Raw genomic sequence first — 18536 nt, 5'->3', positions numbered from 1 at the left:
GTGTATAGTAGGCTGTACCATCTAGGTTTGTGTAAGTGCACTCTATGATGTTTGCATGACAACGAATTCACCTTATGCATTTCTCAGAACGTTATCTCCATTGTTAAGGGACACGACTATACTTGAAATACAAGAAAATAATATAAAAGACATGAATGATACTTAGCATCTAATTTTAATAAGTGTTAACATTTTACCATGTTTAGATATTTTTTTTTTAAAAAGCTATTACCTATAGACAAGTGTTTTCTCATCTGTAAGTAGAGGATTGTATTGAATGATGTCTGGTCTTTTCTGGTTCAGTCAAATTCTTTTGACTTTCAGCACCTCTCTTTCAAACACTGGTCCTTCCTGCAACAGTTTGACAGTGATTACCTTTTCTTACATTTGGTAATAATTCATTTGGCAGTTACTTATGAAGTGTCTGCCACATGCTAGGCACTGTGCTGGGGGATATAAATAGAACCATGAAAAAGGACCCTGTTCTAGTCATCACGGAACCCATAATCTAACAATATAGGAAAGTAGATTTATTTAGATGCAAGGTACATAATTTTTGGCAGTGGTGGGGTGGGGGTGTGGGGGTGGGGTGGCTGACATGGCTCGTTAAAACCAAAAAGTTAGATTTGATGATTTTAGTTATTTCTGACCTGCTTGTTGGATTCTGTAGGCTTCTTTAGCAAGGGAGAGTAATTCAGTTTATTTGTATTTATTATTTAGAATGTACTTCCAGAATGATGGTCAAATTCAGGATGATCTGTAGTTTTTAAAGTTCACTCTATGTTGCCTTCTTTCTGGAAAGTTTCTGGGCTCTGGTTTGGTTTTGAAACCTTCCCTACGGGTCTGTGAGCCCTGGATCAGGGGACTTGTGGGTCCACTTGGTTGTGTACCCTGTCCCCAGCCCTGTAGTGTGTGGAACTTGGGAGGACTTCAGATGGGTCTTGCCTCCAGAAACTCTTTGTAGGCCCTGAGGGGTCTCAGGGCCTGGTTGCACCCTGGCTTTTGTGGCATGAAGATCTCAGACCCTCGGGCCGGCCCGTGGCTCACTCGGGAGAGTGAGGTGCTCATAACACCAAGGCCCCGGGTTCGGATCCTATATAGAGATGGCCGGTTCGCTCACTGGGTGAGCGTGGTGCTGACAACACCAAGTCAAGGGTTAAGATCCCCTTACCGGTCGTCTTTAAAAAAAAAAAAAAAAAAGATCTCAGACCCTGTGGGGGCTAGAAGTAAGGCCTGATTTAAAAAGAGCTGACTTGCTATTTTTGTCTCCCCAAACCTTATCCATTCACTGTGTGTTCAAAAGTAGTAAAACTAGCATATAGTAATATACATTTAAAATTCATAAAATTAATTTATTAGAATTTAGAAATATTACCACATCAAGAAATTTAATATTAAGCATCTTGGGTTAATTTGTAAAATAAAATGAATTAATAAAACTACTTTCAACACTGCTAGAAAGAATTTTTATTCATTATAAACATTACTACAGAATGATGGCTTGGTTGTCCAGACTTTACTATTAATTAGAGTACTGTAGTTCTAATAAGAAAGGAAGAGCTGATGAGTCTTTTCAATTTACTTTGCTTTTCAGTTTTTCATTTTCAGCAGATGGTTCTGAGTGGTGTCTGTCCCTACCCCCCATCCTTCATATATATATGAATATATATATATAGGAGATTAGCAAATGCTTTTGGAACAGATAGTGGTATTTTGGCATTTGTTTTAGTTAAGACTTTTGGAATCTGTCATACAGGGTATCTTGACAGAAAATGGGCTCCTTCTGAAATGAGATGATAAGGAGATGCTCCTGTCAGGGATTCTCAGGAGATGGCAGTAGCTGTTCCTAGACATATGCCATGACATTTAAAGAAAATTATATAATCATTTTCTCACCCCTCAAAAGTTCAGGAAGTTTGGGAAGTAAGTATACTTCCTAGAGAGCCAGCACCGGAACTAGGCTGCATGTTTAGATTTGGTTCTTTTTCTGCAGTTCACTAGCTATTTGGCTTTGGAAGCTTTTATTAACTTCTCAGTGCTTCAGTTTTCTCATCTGCAAAATTGGGATAATATCTACTTCTGGGGGTTTTTGTAAAGATTTTTAAAAGTGTGAAAATACTTTTAAAGTTATTAGAGATACACAAATGTAATTTACGTGTTAGTATAAGTTTCTATTTTTCCAATAGAAACAAGCATAATATTTTAAGTTTTTGTGACTGCTTTTGTATTTGAAATTAGTATTTGATTCTCAATGATCACAAGTTTTGTTTGTTTTAATTTCAAGGGAGTATTCTGAGGCTCATGTTTTAGGACTTGGAGAGCTTATAATGAAAGACATTAATGGCATGTAGATGAGAGTATTATTATCTAAACCTGTGTTGATGACTTTGTGCTTTTAGGTATACCAAGCTTGGCTACGCAGGCAACACTGAGCCACAGTTCATTATTCCTTCATGTAAGTAAAGCTCTACCCTCGGATTTGTAAAGGATTGTGTTTCTCAGAATTGTGCTAATAAGCATTCTAATTGTGTTTACAAGGTATATTACTTTACGTACCATCTTCTTCTAGAAGATTATTCTGGTTACTGGGAAGGGTTACTTATTTTGCCACTCAGTTCTTGAGTGTTGCTATAGGCTGTAGTTGTGACCTAAAACCACCCGCAACTTTCTAGTCCTTTGAGTCCCTTCTCATAGAGCCATTTGTCATCGTCTTTGGAGTATCAGCTTGGGCGGTTGGGAGGGGCCTTTCATTCAATCACAAATATCTGAACTGCCTAGAAAAGGTATATCTGGTTCATTAAGGTTAATTTGTAATTTTTTTTTTTTTTGTTAATTTGTAATTTTATGTATGTGTATAGTTGTGTTAGCTCAGCAAGTTCATGGTCTGAACAGCTATTGCACTGCACTATTTACTCTGTAGAAAGTTTTTTTTTTTTTGTGGAAATGAGAGACCTGATGACTGTTTTTATTGTTTAGAAGTGTTCTGTCTTTGTTTAATTTTTCGTCAGTAGAGAATGCTAAGCTTAAAAGAAGAAATGTCCTCACATTTTGGCACGAGTTCTTCCTACCCACTCTTTATTTTTCATGGGAGTCTCCCCAAGGTCAGGTTAATTTTTCCTAGGGTAGAATTCTCTGGAACTATCTAAATTCAAGGTTATTACTTGGTGACAGTGCGCTGAAGAGTAAGCTATTTCTATCAAGAGTGAAGTCAAACTCTGTTCCCTAAATGGTGATATTAGAAATTATAAGTTGTTTGGGGGAGGGGGTCAGTGATATTGTAATGACAAGTTCTTGTGACCAGTACGGAGCATGACAGTGTGGGAAAGCTGGAGCCAAGGAGCTTGATTAGTATTTATTCAGAGGCTAAAGCCTTGTTTGGTGAATATGGGTGTTGAGATCACTAGAAAGTATACTCTCCATTCCTTGGGAACATTTAAATCACCTAATTCCAGTTCTTTCCTTGCTGGGTAACTGATGATGAATTTGATTTTCTAGATCTAAATACTTTGATGCCATGAATGGGTTGTCCTTGGTGACAGGCATGATTGGTCTGCTGTATCCTCATTTTACACTGGTATATTTCTCTGCTAGGGCTGCTGTAACAAAATACCACAGACTGGGTGGCTTAAACAAGAGAAATTTATTTTATCACAGTTTTGGAAGCTCAGAGTCTAAGATCAAGGTACTGTCAGGGTTGATTTCTGGTGAGGCCTCTCTTCTTGACTTGTATAGGGCTGCCTTCTCACTGTGTCCTCCACATGGTCTTATCTCTGTGTGAGCAAATGGGGAGTGATGATTGGGGGAGAACTCTCTGGTGTCTCTTCCTCTTCTTATAAGACCACCAGTTCTGTTGGGTCAGGGCCCCACCCTTATGACCTCAATTAACCTTAATTACCTTCCTAAAAGTCCTGTCTCCAAATACAGTCACCTTGGAGGTGAGAGCTTCAACATACAAATTTTGGGGTAGCATGTTTCACTCTATAACAATTGGCATTCTGTAGTATGAATTGTGAATTTTATTAATATGAATGCGCCGGAACTCGATCATTCCATGCTGAGTTGGTAAATTGGACTTTCTGATTTTTCAGAGCAGAAGATTAGATTTTAACCTTGTTAAATGCAACAGCTGTAAAAGGCTGACGTCACACCCTTTGCTTTAATGTACTGCCATTTAAGACTGTCAGTAGCATTCAGTTGGCTGCCCCATTTAACCTGTCATCGTTAATAAAGAGGGGAATTGAAGACAGTTACTAGCAGGATTTCATTCACTGTCAAAAGGCAGGAGAGCCCTCAGACTGGTGCTGTCAGAACCTTAGCAGTGACAGAAGCTGGAAAGATAATAAAAATGTCAAAGAAGTGGGAGTAAAAGAGCAGTTCTGTTGTTGGCTGAATTTCAGGAGGCACAGTTAGGAGATGTTTACGCAGAAGTGAGGGTGTTGGATAGGTAGAGGGCCGTGGTACCTTGGACAGTTGGCCCACTGCTTGTCTTGGAGCTGGGAGTGGAACAATTTCTCTGGTTACATAGGCCCCATTCTCAAGGCAAAGTTCAGGACATATGTACTAAAGTGGCATCAGAAGAGAAAAGGTGGAGCTTGTGTGCGTGTATGGTGAGTGCTGGAGCAGGGCTTTCTGATTGTGACGGGCACCGAGGTGAGATGCAGCTGTGTGTGTGCACACATAGAAGCACTGGTGGAGCCCTGGGCTGCCTGCTGCTTTGAGCACAGCCCAGCAGATTTCTTTCTTTAATAAAGCTTGAATGGTACCCAGCATCTCCACTCACTTTCTTTCACTTATGACATCAAAAAGACCCCTGGGTTGCTGTCGCCACCACTACCAAGACCCTCACCAGATGTGTTCCCTGGATTTTGGACTTCCCAGCCTCAGAAACTAATTCTGCCTGATGCATCACCTGGATGTGGTGAAAACCAGGGAGAAGTCCAGCACGGGAGGTGGAAGCTCAGCAGAGACCACACACCCTGCGGTACCGCCCTGTGATGCAGCAGCCTGGCCGAGTCCAAGCTGACCAGAGAGGTGGCTCCCTGGAGAGGCCCAAGACCCGAGGCAAGCACACACGCAAGGCACTAGTGGCCAACTGAGCAGTCACTGAGGTAGCCATACCAAATTGGCAACCACAGCAACATCTTAGTCAGTCAGTAGTGTCAAACCTGTGGACTGTGAAACCCCCTGCCACAATAAATAAACATCAAAAAAAAGATACCAGAAATACGAAAAATCAAGAAAGTACACCACCAAAGGATAATAACTCTCAAGCTCTAGATCCTATAGAACAAGAAGCCCTTGAAATGACTGACAAGGAATTTCGAGTGAGAATTCTAAGGAAACTGAATGAGATTCAAGAAAACTCAGCTAGACATCATGATGAAATGAGGAAAAGTATACAGGACCTGAAGGAAGAAATGTACAAGGAAATCAATGCCCTGAAAAAAAATGTAGCAGAACTTGCTGAACTGAAGAAGTTATTCAGCGAAATAAAAAACACAACGGAGAGTTTAACCAGCAGGCTTGTGGAAGTTGAGGAGAGAACCTCTGAACTTGAAGATGGGCTGTTTGAAATAACACAAGCAGACAAAAAAAAAGAAAAAAGAATCAAAGACATTGAAGAAAATCTGAGATAGATATCACAACCTTAAGCGCTCAAATATCCGAGTCATTGGTATTCCAGAAGGGGAGGAAAAAGGAGATTGCATTGAAAACATATTCAACAAAATAGTGGCAGAAAACTTCCCAGGTATAGGAAAAATCACAGATCTTCAGATCCAGGAAGCTCAACAATCTCCAAACGTATTCAACCCAAAAAGGTCTTGTCCAAGATGTGTTATAGTCAAATTGGCAAAACTCAAAGACAAAGAGAGAATCTTTAAAGCTGCAAGAGAGAAGCGTCAAATCACCTATAAGGGAGCCCCAATCAGGCTAACATCAGACTTTTCATCACAAACCCTAAAAGCCAGAAAGGAGTGGGATGATATATTCAAAATACTAAAAGACAGAGATTGCCAGCCAAGAATACTCTACCCTGCAAGGCTATCCTTCCAAAATGAAGGGCAAATAGTATATTTCTCAGACAGACAAAAACTGTGGGAGTTCACCACCACACGACCACCGTTACAAGAAATCCTCAAGGGAGTACTGGGTTCTTGAAAAATAACTACCACTGTCATAAAAACCCAAGAAAAATCAAAACCTACTAGTATAATAAAAATGGCATTCATGAAGAGAAAACAAACAAAAAGGCTATCTACAACCCAAGGAACCAACAAACACAGAAAACAGTAAATCAGAAAGCAAGGAACAAAAGACACCTAAGACAACCAAACAATAATCAATAAAATGCTAGGAATAAATCAACACCTTTCAATAACAACTCTTAATGTAAAAGGCTTAAATTCCCCAATCAAAAGACACAGACTGGCTGACTGGATTAAAAAGGAGGACCCAACTATATGCTGCCTTCAAGAGACCCACCTCACCCATAAAGACTCACATAGACTAAGAGTGAAAGGATGGAAAAAGATTTACCATGCAAACAGAAAAGAAAAACGAGCTGGAGTAGCTATTCTTATATCTGACAAAATAGACTTTAAACTAAAAACCGTAAAAAGAGACAATGAGGGACACTACTTAATGATAAAAGGACTGATCCATCAAGAAGACATAACAATCATAAATATGTACGCACCCAATGTTGGAGCAGCCAGATTTATAAAACAAACTCTATTAGACCTAAAGAAGGAAATAGACACTAATACCATAATAGCAGGGGACCTGAACACCCCACTGTCAATATTAGACAGATCATCTAGGCAAAGAATCAGTAGAGAAACACAAGATCTAAACAAGACTCTAGACCAATTGGAATTGGCAGATATCTGCAGAACATTCCATCCAACAACCTCAGAATATTCATTCTTCTCAGCAGCACATCGATCATTCTCCAGGATAGATCACATATTAGGTCACAAATCAAGTCTCAACAATTTCAAAAAAATTGGAATTATCCCATGTATTTTCTCAGACCACAATGGATTAAAATTAGAAATCAATAGCAAACGAAATTCTGGAAACTATACAAACACATGGAAATTAAACAGCATTCTACTTAACGACATATGGGTCCAAGAAGAAATCAAGCAGGATATCAAAAAATATATTGAAACTAATGAAAATAACGATACATCATACCAAAACCTGTGGGATACTGCAAAAGCAGTATTAAGGGGGAAATTTATTGCATTAAATGCTCACCTCAGAAGAATGGAAAGATGGCAAGTGAACAACCTAACACTTCACCTTAAAGAACTAGAAAAACAAGAACAATCCAAACCTAAAGTTAGCAAAGGAAAAGAAATTAAGATCAAAGTAGAACTTAATGAAATTGAAACCAAAAAACCACACAAAAGATCAATGAATCAAAAAGTTGGTTTTTTGAAAAGATAAATAAAATTGACAAACCATTAGCATGGCTAACTAAAAAAAGAAGAGAGAAGACCCAAATAACAAAAATTAGAAATGAAAAAGGTGATATTACAACTGATTCATCTGAAATACAAGGAATCATTCGAGACTACTATAAACAACTATACGCCAACAAATTTGAAAATCTGGAGGAAATGGATAAATTTCTGGACACACACAAGCTCCCAAAACTGAGCCATGAAGATGTAGAAAATCTGAACAGACCAATAACAATAAAGGAGATTGAAGCTGTTATCAGAAGGCTCCCAACATAGAAAAGCCCAGGACCAGATGGATTCACAGCAGAATTTTACCGAACATTCAAAGAGGAGTTGACACCGATTCTTTACAAACTATTCCAAAAGATTGAAACAGACGCAAATCTCCCAAACTCATTCTATGAAGCAAACATCATCCTGATACCAAAACCAGGTAAAGATATAACCAAAAAAGAAAACTACAGGCCGATATCCTTGATGAATATAGATGCAAAAATCCTCACTAAAATACTAGCAAACAGAATACAGCAACACATACGTAAAATTATTCATCACGATCAAGTGGGATTCATCCCAGGGATGCAAGGTTGGTTCAACATACGCAAATCAATAAATGTGATACACCATATTAATAAAATCAAACACAAGAACCACATGATCATCTCTATAGATGCTGAAAAAGCATTTGATAAAATTCAACACTCATTCATGACAAATACCCTCTATAAGTTCGGTGTAGGTGGAAAGTATCTCAACATAATTAAAGCCATATATGCCAAACCCACTGCCAATATCATCCTGAATGGGGAAAAGCTGAAAGCTTTTCCTTTAAGAACAGGAAGTAGACAAGAATGCCGACTCTCACCACTCTTATTCAACATAGTGTTGGAAGTACTAGCCAGAGCAGTCAGAGAAGAAAAGGAAATAAAGGGCATCCAGATTGGAAAAGATGAAGTCAAACTGTCCCTATTTGCAGATGACATGATCCTATATATCGAACAGCCTAAAGCCTCTACAAAAAAAACTCTTGGAGTTGATAAATGATTTCAGCACAGTAGCAGGATACAAAATCAACACACAAAAATCGATAGCATTTCTATTCTCCAATAGTGAACATGCAGAAAGAGAAATCAAGAAAGCCTGCCCATTTATAATAGTCACTAGAAACATAAAATACTTAGGAATTGAGTTTACCAAGGATGTGAAACTACACAAACCACTGCTGAGAGAAATTAGAGAGGATACAAGAAGATGGAAAGATATCCCATGCTCTTGGATTGGAAGAATCAACATAGTGAAAATGTCCATACTACCCAAAGTGATATACAAATTCAATGCAATCCCCATCAAAATTCCAATGACTTTTTTCTCAGAAATGGAATGAACTATCCAGACATTTATATGGAATAACAAAAGACCACGCATAGCCAAAGCAACGCTGAGCAAAAAAAATAAAGCTGGAGGCATAACACTACCTGACTTTAAACTATTCTACAAAGTTATAATAACCAAAACAGTATGGGACTGGCATAAAAACAGACAACACTGATCAATGGAATAGAATAGAGAATCCAGAAATCAACCCACACACTTGTAGCCATCTGATCTTTAACAAAGGCACAAAGACCATACACTGGGAAGAGACTGCCTCTTCAGCAAATGGTTCCGAGATAACTGGATATCCATATGCAGGAAAATGAAACTAGACCCATACCTTTCACTGTATACTAAAATCAACTCAAAATGGATTAAAGAATTAAACACCCTGAAACAATAAAACTTCTCAAAGAAAACATAAGAGAAACACCTCAGGAAGTGGGAATGGGCACAGACTTCATGAATACAACCCCCAAAGCAGGGGCAACCAAAGGAAAAATAAACAAATGGGATTATATCAAACTAAAGAGCTTCTGCACAGGAAAAGAAACAAATAACCGAGTGTAAAGACAACCAACAGAGTGGGAGAAAATACTTGCAAAATATACATCTGACGAAGGATTAATATCCAGAATATACAAGGAACTCAAACAACTTTACAAGGAAAAAACAAGCAACCCAATTAAGAAATGGGCAAAAGAGCTAAGTAGGCATTTCTCTAAGGAAGATATACAAATGGCCAACAGACATATGAAAAAATGCTAAAAATCACTCAGCATCTGGGAAATGGAAATCAAAACTACACTGAGATACCATCTCACCCCAGTTAGGATGGCTAAAATCCAAAAGACTCTGAACGATAAATGCTGGCGAGGTTGCAGAGAAAAAGGAACTCTCATACATTGTTGGTGGGACTGCAATATGGTGCAGCCTCTATGAAAAATGGTATGGAGGTTCCTCAAACAATTGCAGATAGATCTACCATATGACCCAGCTATCCCACTGCTGGGAATATACCCAGAGGAATGGAAATCATCAAGTCGAAGGTATACCTGTTCCCCAATGTTCATCGCAGCACTCTTTACAATACCAAGAGTTGGAACCAGCCCAGATGTCCATCATCGGATGAGTGGATATGGAAAATGTGGTATATTTACACAATGGAATACTACTCAGCTATAAAAACGAATGAAATACTGCCATTTGCAACAACATGGATGGACCTTGAGAGAATTATATTAAGTGAAACAAGTCAGGCACAGAAAGAAATACCACGTGTTCTCACTTTTTGGTGGGAGGTAGAAATAAATAAATAAATTCACACACACACACACACACACACACACACACACACACACACACGCACACACACACACAAAAAAACCCGGGGGGGGGGAGAAGAAGACATAACAACTACAATTCCTTGAAGTTGACACGACAAGCAAACAGAAAGGACATTGTTGGGTGGGATGGGGGAGAGGGAGGAGGGAGGGAGGTTTCGGTGATGGGCCACAATAATCAATCACGTTGTATATTGACAAAATAAAATTTAAAAAAAAGGAAAATAAAAAATTCTTTCAAAAAAAAAAAAAAAGAAGCACTGGCGGTGGTGCAGGGCATGGCTCTGAGCAGAGTGGCAGCAGATGCAGTTGGAAATGGGGAGAAGGGCTAGGTGATGAAGGACATTGAAATGTCCTCTTAAGGGATTGTACTTTTATTTTGTGCAGCAGGAATTTCCCGACTGGTTGTGAGAGCCTCCGTTAGGGCCTGGCTTGTGGACTGGAGAGGTGATAAGCCCTGTCCTTGCTCTGCAGGGCCAGCTCTGCTTGTGTCTGGTTTGTTAGAGCTTCTGTGCAAATTTGCTTGATTGTTTGAAGAAAGTTTTTCCTTATTTTTTTTTTCTTGAAGTTGTTGGAGAGTATTGGGAGTCATTGAACAGTTTCAGGCAGAGGAGTGTATGGGGGTCACATCCGTAGGAAGAGGATGGAGGAGAAGCAGGGAGGGGTTAGGAGAAAATAAGCATATTTTAGACAGTGGGCATTTGAAGGGTTCAGGTGTGAAGGTGCAGCAGGGAGCTGGCTGAAAGGTTATGCTCAGGGAGGAGATCCAGACTGGAGATAGAGGTTGAGCCCTGACATGGTTTTACATTTTATTAATAGACTGTTAAAACTTTGATTTTTGGGGTTGGCTGGTAAGCTTAGTTGGGCGAGTGCAGTGTTATAACATTATGGTCAAGGGTTTGGATCCCCGTATGTGCCAGCTGCCAAAAAACAATTCAAAACAAAACTGATTTTGTCCAAAAAATGCAAAAGAAAATATTACAGAGACTCGTGGCCCTAGCACCTGGACTGAACATGTAACATTGCTTTATCTTTGTGTCAGAGTAAATAAATAAATGACACACTTACAGGTCGAGTGCCAGCCCCTTCACTTTTCCGTCCCAGTCCTTTCCCTCTTTCCTTGCTTGTTCCCTCCTCCGTTGGATATTTCCTGGTAGGTTTACAGTCTGTGTTTTATCCTTACATTAGATACACAAGGATACGTTGTTTTGTGAGTTTAAACATTCCCCAAATGGTATCCTATTGTAACTAACTATCTGAATTGTCTTTTAAAAAAAATCCTCAATATTATGTTTTAAAGATTTGTCAGTGCTGATATATACAGATCTAGATCAGAATTCTAACATGAATATACAATTTTTTTTTCCATTTAGACATTTTCTAGTTTTCTCTATTATGCAAATGTGTTAGTTTTCCAAGAGGAAATAATCAGAAGTGGAATGTTTCATCACAGAGTGTGCACCTCTTCATCCTTAGTGGGTATTGCCAAGTTGCTCTTCCCAGAGGTTGTGCTGATTTATCTCCCATCAGCAGCATGTGAGAGTTAGGGTTCGGTATTGTTAGACCTAAATTTTTGCCAGTCTAATGAATGTAAAATGATGGCTCATTTAAAAAATTTGTGTCTCTGATTACTAGAAGGTTGATTACCTTCACTGCCTGTTCATGTCTTTGCCCATTTTTATATATATCTTTTTTGTCTTTTTTATGGGGTTATAGGAACTCTTTGTATATGCTCAATACTAATTTGTTACAGATATCTTCTCTTATTCTATGACATTTTTTTAAAATGATTTTTTTTATCATCTAGAAATTTAAAATTTTGATATGGTTAAATTTTTCAGTCTTGTTTGTTTCTATTTTAAAAAATTCATTCCTACTTCAAAGTCATAAAGAATTTCTATATTTTCTTCTAAGAAAATTTTGTTAATTTTTTTATATGATGTGAAAGAGTTAGCTAATTTTCTTTGTTTTCCAAGTGGAAGGCTAGTTGTCTCAACACCATTTATTGAAGAGTACATTCCAAGTTGACATGCCTTTTTGGTCATATTGAGGTACTGTACATGCTTGGTAATATTTTTTGCTGTCTCTGTTTCATTGATGTGCTTATCGGTCTCTGCTCTAAATTTGCAGTGTTAAATACTATTACTTTATTATATGTCTTTATTTAGTAGGTCTGGTGTATTAGTCTGTTTTTGTTTCTTATAACAAAATACTTGAAAATGGATGATTTATAAAGAAAAAATGTATTGCTTACAGTTTCTGAGGCTAGGAAGCCCAAAGTCCAGGAAACATCTGTTGAAGGCTTTCTTTCGTGGTGACTTCAGTGATGGCAGAGTATCCCACTGCAAAAATGGTGGAGCAGAGAGAGCAAGAGAGAGAGAGAGGACTCCTCTGTCTCCTTTTAAAGCCCTCAGAACCATGCCCCTGATCACCATTGTCAATCCATTCACTGTGGCATGGTCCTACAATCTAATCAACTCTTCAAGGCTCCACCTTTCAATCACCATAATAGGATTTTCCACTCTCCTAACAGTCACAGTGGGGGCCAAGTTCCTAATATATATAAGTTGGGGGACACAATTCAAGCTTCAGGGAGTTTTGGGGGAACATAATTCAGTCCACTACATCTGGTTCCTCATTTTTCTTAATCCGAATAGCTTTGGTCCTTACTCTACTATACATTTTTAGAGTCAGTTTAAGTTCCATGAAAAATTATAATAGAGTTTAGACTAGAAACACCTTATTTATAGATTAATTAGGGAAAATTTTGATAAGAAATTTGACATTCATGGACAGGAGTTGAGTATTCCTGTCCGTGAATATCCATAAACTGAGTATATGTGTATATATTACCCATGAATATGGTATATGTGTTTTATTGTTTATTCATATCTCTTGTGTTTTCCAGTAATGTTTTATAATATTCTTTATTCTCTTACACACCTTTTGCTAGATTTATTTTTAGGTACCTTTATGTGTTTGTTGCTGTGGTAAAATTTTTTAAAAAATTACACTTCCTAATTAGTTATTGCCAGCATATAGGAATGCTACTGAGGTTTGTAAATTGCTTTTGAATCCAGCAACCTTTCTGATGTCTTTTATTTGTTCTAATAGACTACAAATTCTTTTAAGTTTTCTATGCAGACTATTATACTGCCTGCAAGTAATGATTATTTTGACTCTTCCAGTCCTAATACTTCATGTTTCTTTTCCTGGTTTTGTTGTGTTGCCTAGAACTTGTAGTAAAATAGTGAGTGGAACTGGAGATAGCAGGTGCTTTTGTCTTTCTCACTTTAAAGAGAATTAGATTTTTGTGTTTTGCTAGATTGCTGTAGGTTTTTGTGGAAATGCTTTTTCAGGTTAAAACAGTACTCTTCTTTTCCTAGAGTAATCAGAGTTATTGTTTTTTAAACATTATGAATGGGTGTTGACATTTATTTAAGGTTTTTTCTTTATTAAGATGATCATATGGTTTTGGTCATGTATGCTTTTAATATGATGAATTACATTAGTACATTTTTCAGATACTAAACAGTTATTTATTTCATTTTTGGGACAAACTCGATTATGAAATGCGAAGTACATGCTGAATTGTATTTGCAAATATTTATGTAGGAGTTTTGCATCAGTGTTCAAAAGTGAGATTGGTCTGTAATTTTCATTTCTTGTACTGTTTTTTATCTGGTTTGTGTGTCAAGATTATACTGGCTTCATAAAAGGAGTTTGTTCACTTTTTAAATTCTCTGTTACAGTTTATATAAGATAGAAATTGTTTATTCCTTGAGATTTTAGTAAAATACATAACATTCTTTTGAGAAATAATACAAAATTTATAACTAAATCCTTAGATGTACTCTTCCCTTAAATGTATTCTTCCTGATGATCTTTCTCAGATTGCCCTCAGATGACTTTTTTTTTTTTTTTTTGTCGTTTTTTCGTGACCGGCACTCAGCCAGTGAGTGCACCGGTCAGTCCTATATAGGATCCGAACCCGCGGCGGGAGCGTCGCCGCGCTCCCAGCGCAGCACTCTACCAAGTGCGCCACGGGCTCGGCCCCCTCAGATGACTTTTTGACCTCAGATGTCTTTTAGCATTTAGGAAAATCGTCTATCTCTTCTGGTTACCCACATTCCATACCATACAAAAAAAATTTTTTTAACTGCAGAACTTTTTCGTTGTTCTTTATTGAGTTTAATCTTGTTAGTTTTGATTCATCAATAACAGCTAACTGAGGTGTTTTATTTTCTAGTTTGTTTAAATCATTTTTAAACTTTATTTTTAAAATTTTATTTTGAAGTAATTATAAATTCACAGGAAGTTGCAAAGTTTAGAGAGGTCCTATTTACCCTTTTCCCAGTTTCCCCCAAATGTTACATCTTATACAATTCTAGTACAATATTAAAAACATGAAACTGACATTGGTACAATGTGTATGTAGTTCTGTGTCATTTTATCCCATGTGTTGTTTCCTGAAACCATTACTACAGTCAAGATACAGCACTATTCCCTCACTACCAAGATCTCTCCCATGCTGTTCCTTTCTTTTCTTTTTTAAAATTTATTATGCTGTTCCTTTATTATTACATTTACTCCTCTCCCCTCCACCGTTCCTAATCCCTGGCAACCACCAACCTGTTTCCATTCCTGTAATTTTATCATTTCAAGAATGTTATATAAATGGAATTATATAGTTTGTGCCCTTTTGAGTTTGGCTTTTTCACTTAGCATAATGCCCTTGAGATCCATCCAAGTCGTTGCATTTATCAATAGATTGTTTCTTTTTATTGCTGAGTATTTATTCATGGTATGGCTGTATCACAGTTTGTTTAAACATTCATCTGTTGAGGGACATATTGGTTGTTTCCAGTTTTTAGCTATTACAAATAAAACTTCCATGAACAATTATTTACAGGATTTCATGTGGACTTAAGTTTTCATTTCTCTGGGTTAAATATTGAGTAGTGCAGTGCTAGGTTGTATGGTAAGTTTATGTTTTGTTTTTTAAAGAAATTGCCAAAGTATTTTCTACAGTGGCTATACCATTTTGCATTTCCACCAGCTATGCATCTAATTTCACAAGAACAGCATTTGATATTTTCACCAGCATTTGATATTGTCACTATTTTTTATTTCTTATTTCTTATTTCTTATTTATCTTTTTATTTTATTTTAGCTGCTCAGGTGTGTAGTGATTTCTCATCATGGTCTTAATTTTTATTTTCCTGATGGCTAGCGATGCTGAACATCTTTCATGTGCTTTTCTGCCATCTGAATGTCCTCTTCCATGATATATCTTTTATGTCATTTGCCCATTTTCTAATCAAATTGTATTTTTACTGTTGAGTTTTGAGAGTTCTTTGCATATACTAGATGTGAGTCCCTTTGTCAGATATGTGATTTGGAATAAAACCTGCCAGTCTGTAGCTTGTCTTTTCATCTTCGCAGGATCTTTCCCAGAGCAAACGTTTTGTGTGTTTCTCTTCTCATTTTTTCCTTCACATATTTTACACATTTAGGATTGCTGTGTCTTCTTGATAGATTGACCCTTCATTGTTATGTAATGTCCCTCTCTATCAATGGTACTTTTCTTTGCTCTGAAGCCTACTTTTTCTGATTGCTGTATAGCCATTCATGCTTGCTTTATTTATTTCTTTATTGATTAATGTTTGCATGCAATATCTTTTTCCATTTTCTACTTTCACCCTATATGTATTGTTACATTTGAAGAGTTTCTCATAGACAGCAGAGCTCAGTCATGTTTTTAATCCATTCTGCTAATATCTGTCTTTTTAATTGGTATATTTCGACTAGTTATGTTTACTGTAATTATTTATTTTTGACTTTTCTGTTTCCTTCTTTTTTTTTCCATATCCTATCTAGTGGAGTTCTATTTATTCTTTTGTTTTTGTCTCTCTGTGTTGTTTTGCCTAACTCTTGTGGATTACTTGAGCATTTTTTAGAATTTCGTTTTCATTTATCTGTGGTGTCTTTGAGTGCATCTCTGTATAGCTTTTTAAGTGGTTGCTCTAGCTATTACCTTATATGCTTGTATACATAATTTTTCTTAGTCTTCTAGTGTCAGCATTTTACCAGTTTGGGTGAAATATAGAAACCTTACCTCCCTTTATGTACCTTTTCCCTTCCCCTGCTGCCCCAACCATTTCTAATATAATTATCTTAAATCTTTCCTCTATATACATTGAGATTCACATCAGTGTTATAATTTTTGCTTCAACTGCCAAATGTAATTTAGAAAACTCAAGAGGAAAAGAAAAGATAATAATTGTTATTATCTGTATTTTTGCTCTTTCCATTGTTCTTTCTTCCTTCCTGATAGTCCCAGATTCCTTCTTTTGTCATTCCCCTCTCTTTAGAGAACTTCCTTTAGCTATTCTTTTAAAGTGGGTTAAAGTTGGTGACAGATTCTGTTAGTTTTCCTTCATCTGAAAATGTCTTGATTTGCTTTTCATTCTCAAGGGATATTTTTGCTGAATAATGAATTCTGGGTGGGCAGCTCTTTCAGCACTTGGAAAAATGTTGTCACTTCCTGTTGGACTCCATGATATCTTTTTTTTTTTTTTGTCTTTTTCGTGACCGGCACTCAGCCAGTGAGTGCACCGGCCATTCCTATATAGGATTCGAACCTGCGGTGGGAGCGTTGCTGCACTCCCAGCGCTGCACTTTCCCAAGTGTGCCACGGGCTCAGCCCCTTCCATGATTTCTGATGAGAAATTTCCTGGAGGCTTTCAGAATTTTTTTTCTTTGTCTTTAGTTTTTAGAAGTTTGTAGAAATTTGACTATAATGTGTTTTAGCATGGATTTCTTTGGATTTATCCTGTTTGAGGTTTGCCTAGTCTTGAATCTATTGGTTTATTTCTTTTTTGGCCAAGTTTGGCACGTTTTTAGCCATTATTTCTTTGAGTACTTTTTCAACCCTACTACCTTTTTTCTTTTCTCCTGTAAATTATAATATATGAATATTAGATCTTTTGTTATATATCTCATGTGTTCCTGAGGCTCTGTTTTTTTTTTTCCTTTTTTTCCCCCAGTCTATTTACTCTCTGTTCAGACTGGGCAGTTTCTGTTGTTCTGTCTTCAAGTTCAGTGATTCTTTCATCTGCCCTTTTCTGCCATTGAGTCCATCTCTTGAGATTTTTTTTTTATTTCAGCTATTGTGTTTTGTAGTTCTAACATTTCCATATGGTTTTGTCTTTATATTTTCTGTTTCTTTGCTATGACTTCGTATTTTCTTGCTGTAGCTTTCTTCTATTTTCAGTTTGTTTCAGGTGTGTTTGTAATTGCTCATTGAAGTATTTTATGGTGGTTCCTGAAATCCTTATTTGATATTTGTAATGTCTGTGTCATCTCAATGTTGTCTGTCAATTGTCTTTTCTCATTTAGGTTGAGATGTTCCTGGTTCTTTCTGTGGTGAGAGATTTTTATATTGAAACCCTGACATTTTGGGTATTATGTTATAAGATCCTGGATCTTATTTTAATTTGTGTTTTGCAAGTCTTTTCTGTTACAGCTCCAGCAGGGGAAGAGGGATGGCCCTTTATTACTGCCAGTTTGGGGTCAAGGTTCAGGTTCTCCTCTTGGCCTTTTTTGACATTCAGTTGGGGAGGGACATCATGTTACTGCTGGATATGATATGCTGGTTATAGTTGGGGTGACATAAATCATTATTCTACAGAAAACATTGGTATCTATTCTCTTGGACACATTTTTCCATCGTGCTCATGAGGACTGGGCCACATTTTGGTTTCCATAGGTATATATAAAAGATTTGAATATCAGCTTTAAATACCTTTACTCTCTTGCATGGATTCAGTTGCTTCCTATATAATAGTTAAAAGACACATACTTTATGTTTTTTTGTTTTTATGTCTAGGGGCCACCATAGATCTACTGTGATTTGGGATCAGAATGCTTTGATTTACCTTTCTGGGAGAAATAAGATTTACTTTGTTGTTATTTAAATATTTGTGTGTCATAGTTTCATTTTCAGTAAGGTTAGCAGTTTTCTTTAAGGTGGTGGTTTTGTCTTTTAGTTAAATATATTACCCTCAAGTTTTTGTTAAACTTGAGTGACATCATGAATTGCAGAATCTTTTTGCTTTTGTTGTCTTTGTCTCTGTTAAATTGCTTAGCAGGTGAATTCTAAATTCATACATAATAAAGTTTAACCTTGCCCAGGTGATAGAAACTGTCACTTATACTGACAAATTGTTTGAGGATTTTTGAGGTCTGCTGCAGACTATCTTGCCAGTGGCCCTTTGAGAATGCCTGACCTTTTCATCAGATGGTTCTGTGTGGCGTCTTGTCAGTGTCCTGTTGAATGTTGTGG

The 18536-nt window shown here is 37.1% G+C and overlaps 1 protein-coding gene across 9 annotated transcripts in view; it reads left to right on the top strand.

The window, feature by feature from the left end:
• The window catches only part of ACTR3B (actin related protein 3B), an 89127-nt gene that overhangs the window by 16362 nt on the left and 54229 nt on the right, over window positions 1-18536 (top strand). For 6 of the 9 annotated variants that reach the window (XM_063098932.1, XM_063098934.1, XM_063098933.1 and 3 more), the window contains exon 2: window positions 2400-2455. The exons of the other annotated variants lie outside the window; for them this stretch is intronic. In XM_063098932.1, the coding sequence (XP_062955002.1) occupies window positions 2400-2455 (56 nt within the window). The remainder of the gene's footprint in view (window positions 1-2399; window positions 2456-18536) is intronic. 9 annotated transcript variants of the gene reach the window in all.

The sequence above is a fragment of the Cynocephalus volans genome, chromosome 6 (assembly GCF_027409185.1).
Source record: "Cynocephalus volans isolate mCynVol1 chromosome 6, mCynVol1.pri, whole genome shotgun sequence".
Classification (NCBI taxonomy): Eukaryota; Metazoa; Chordata; class Mammalia; order Dermoptera; family Cynocephalidae; genus Cynocephalus; species Cynocephalus volans.
Note: the sequence above shows the minus strand (reverse complement) of the source record. Positions and strands in the feature narration are given on the sequence as shown.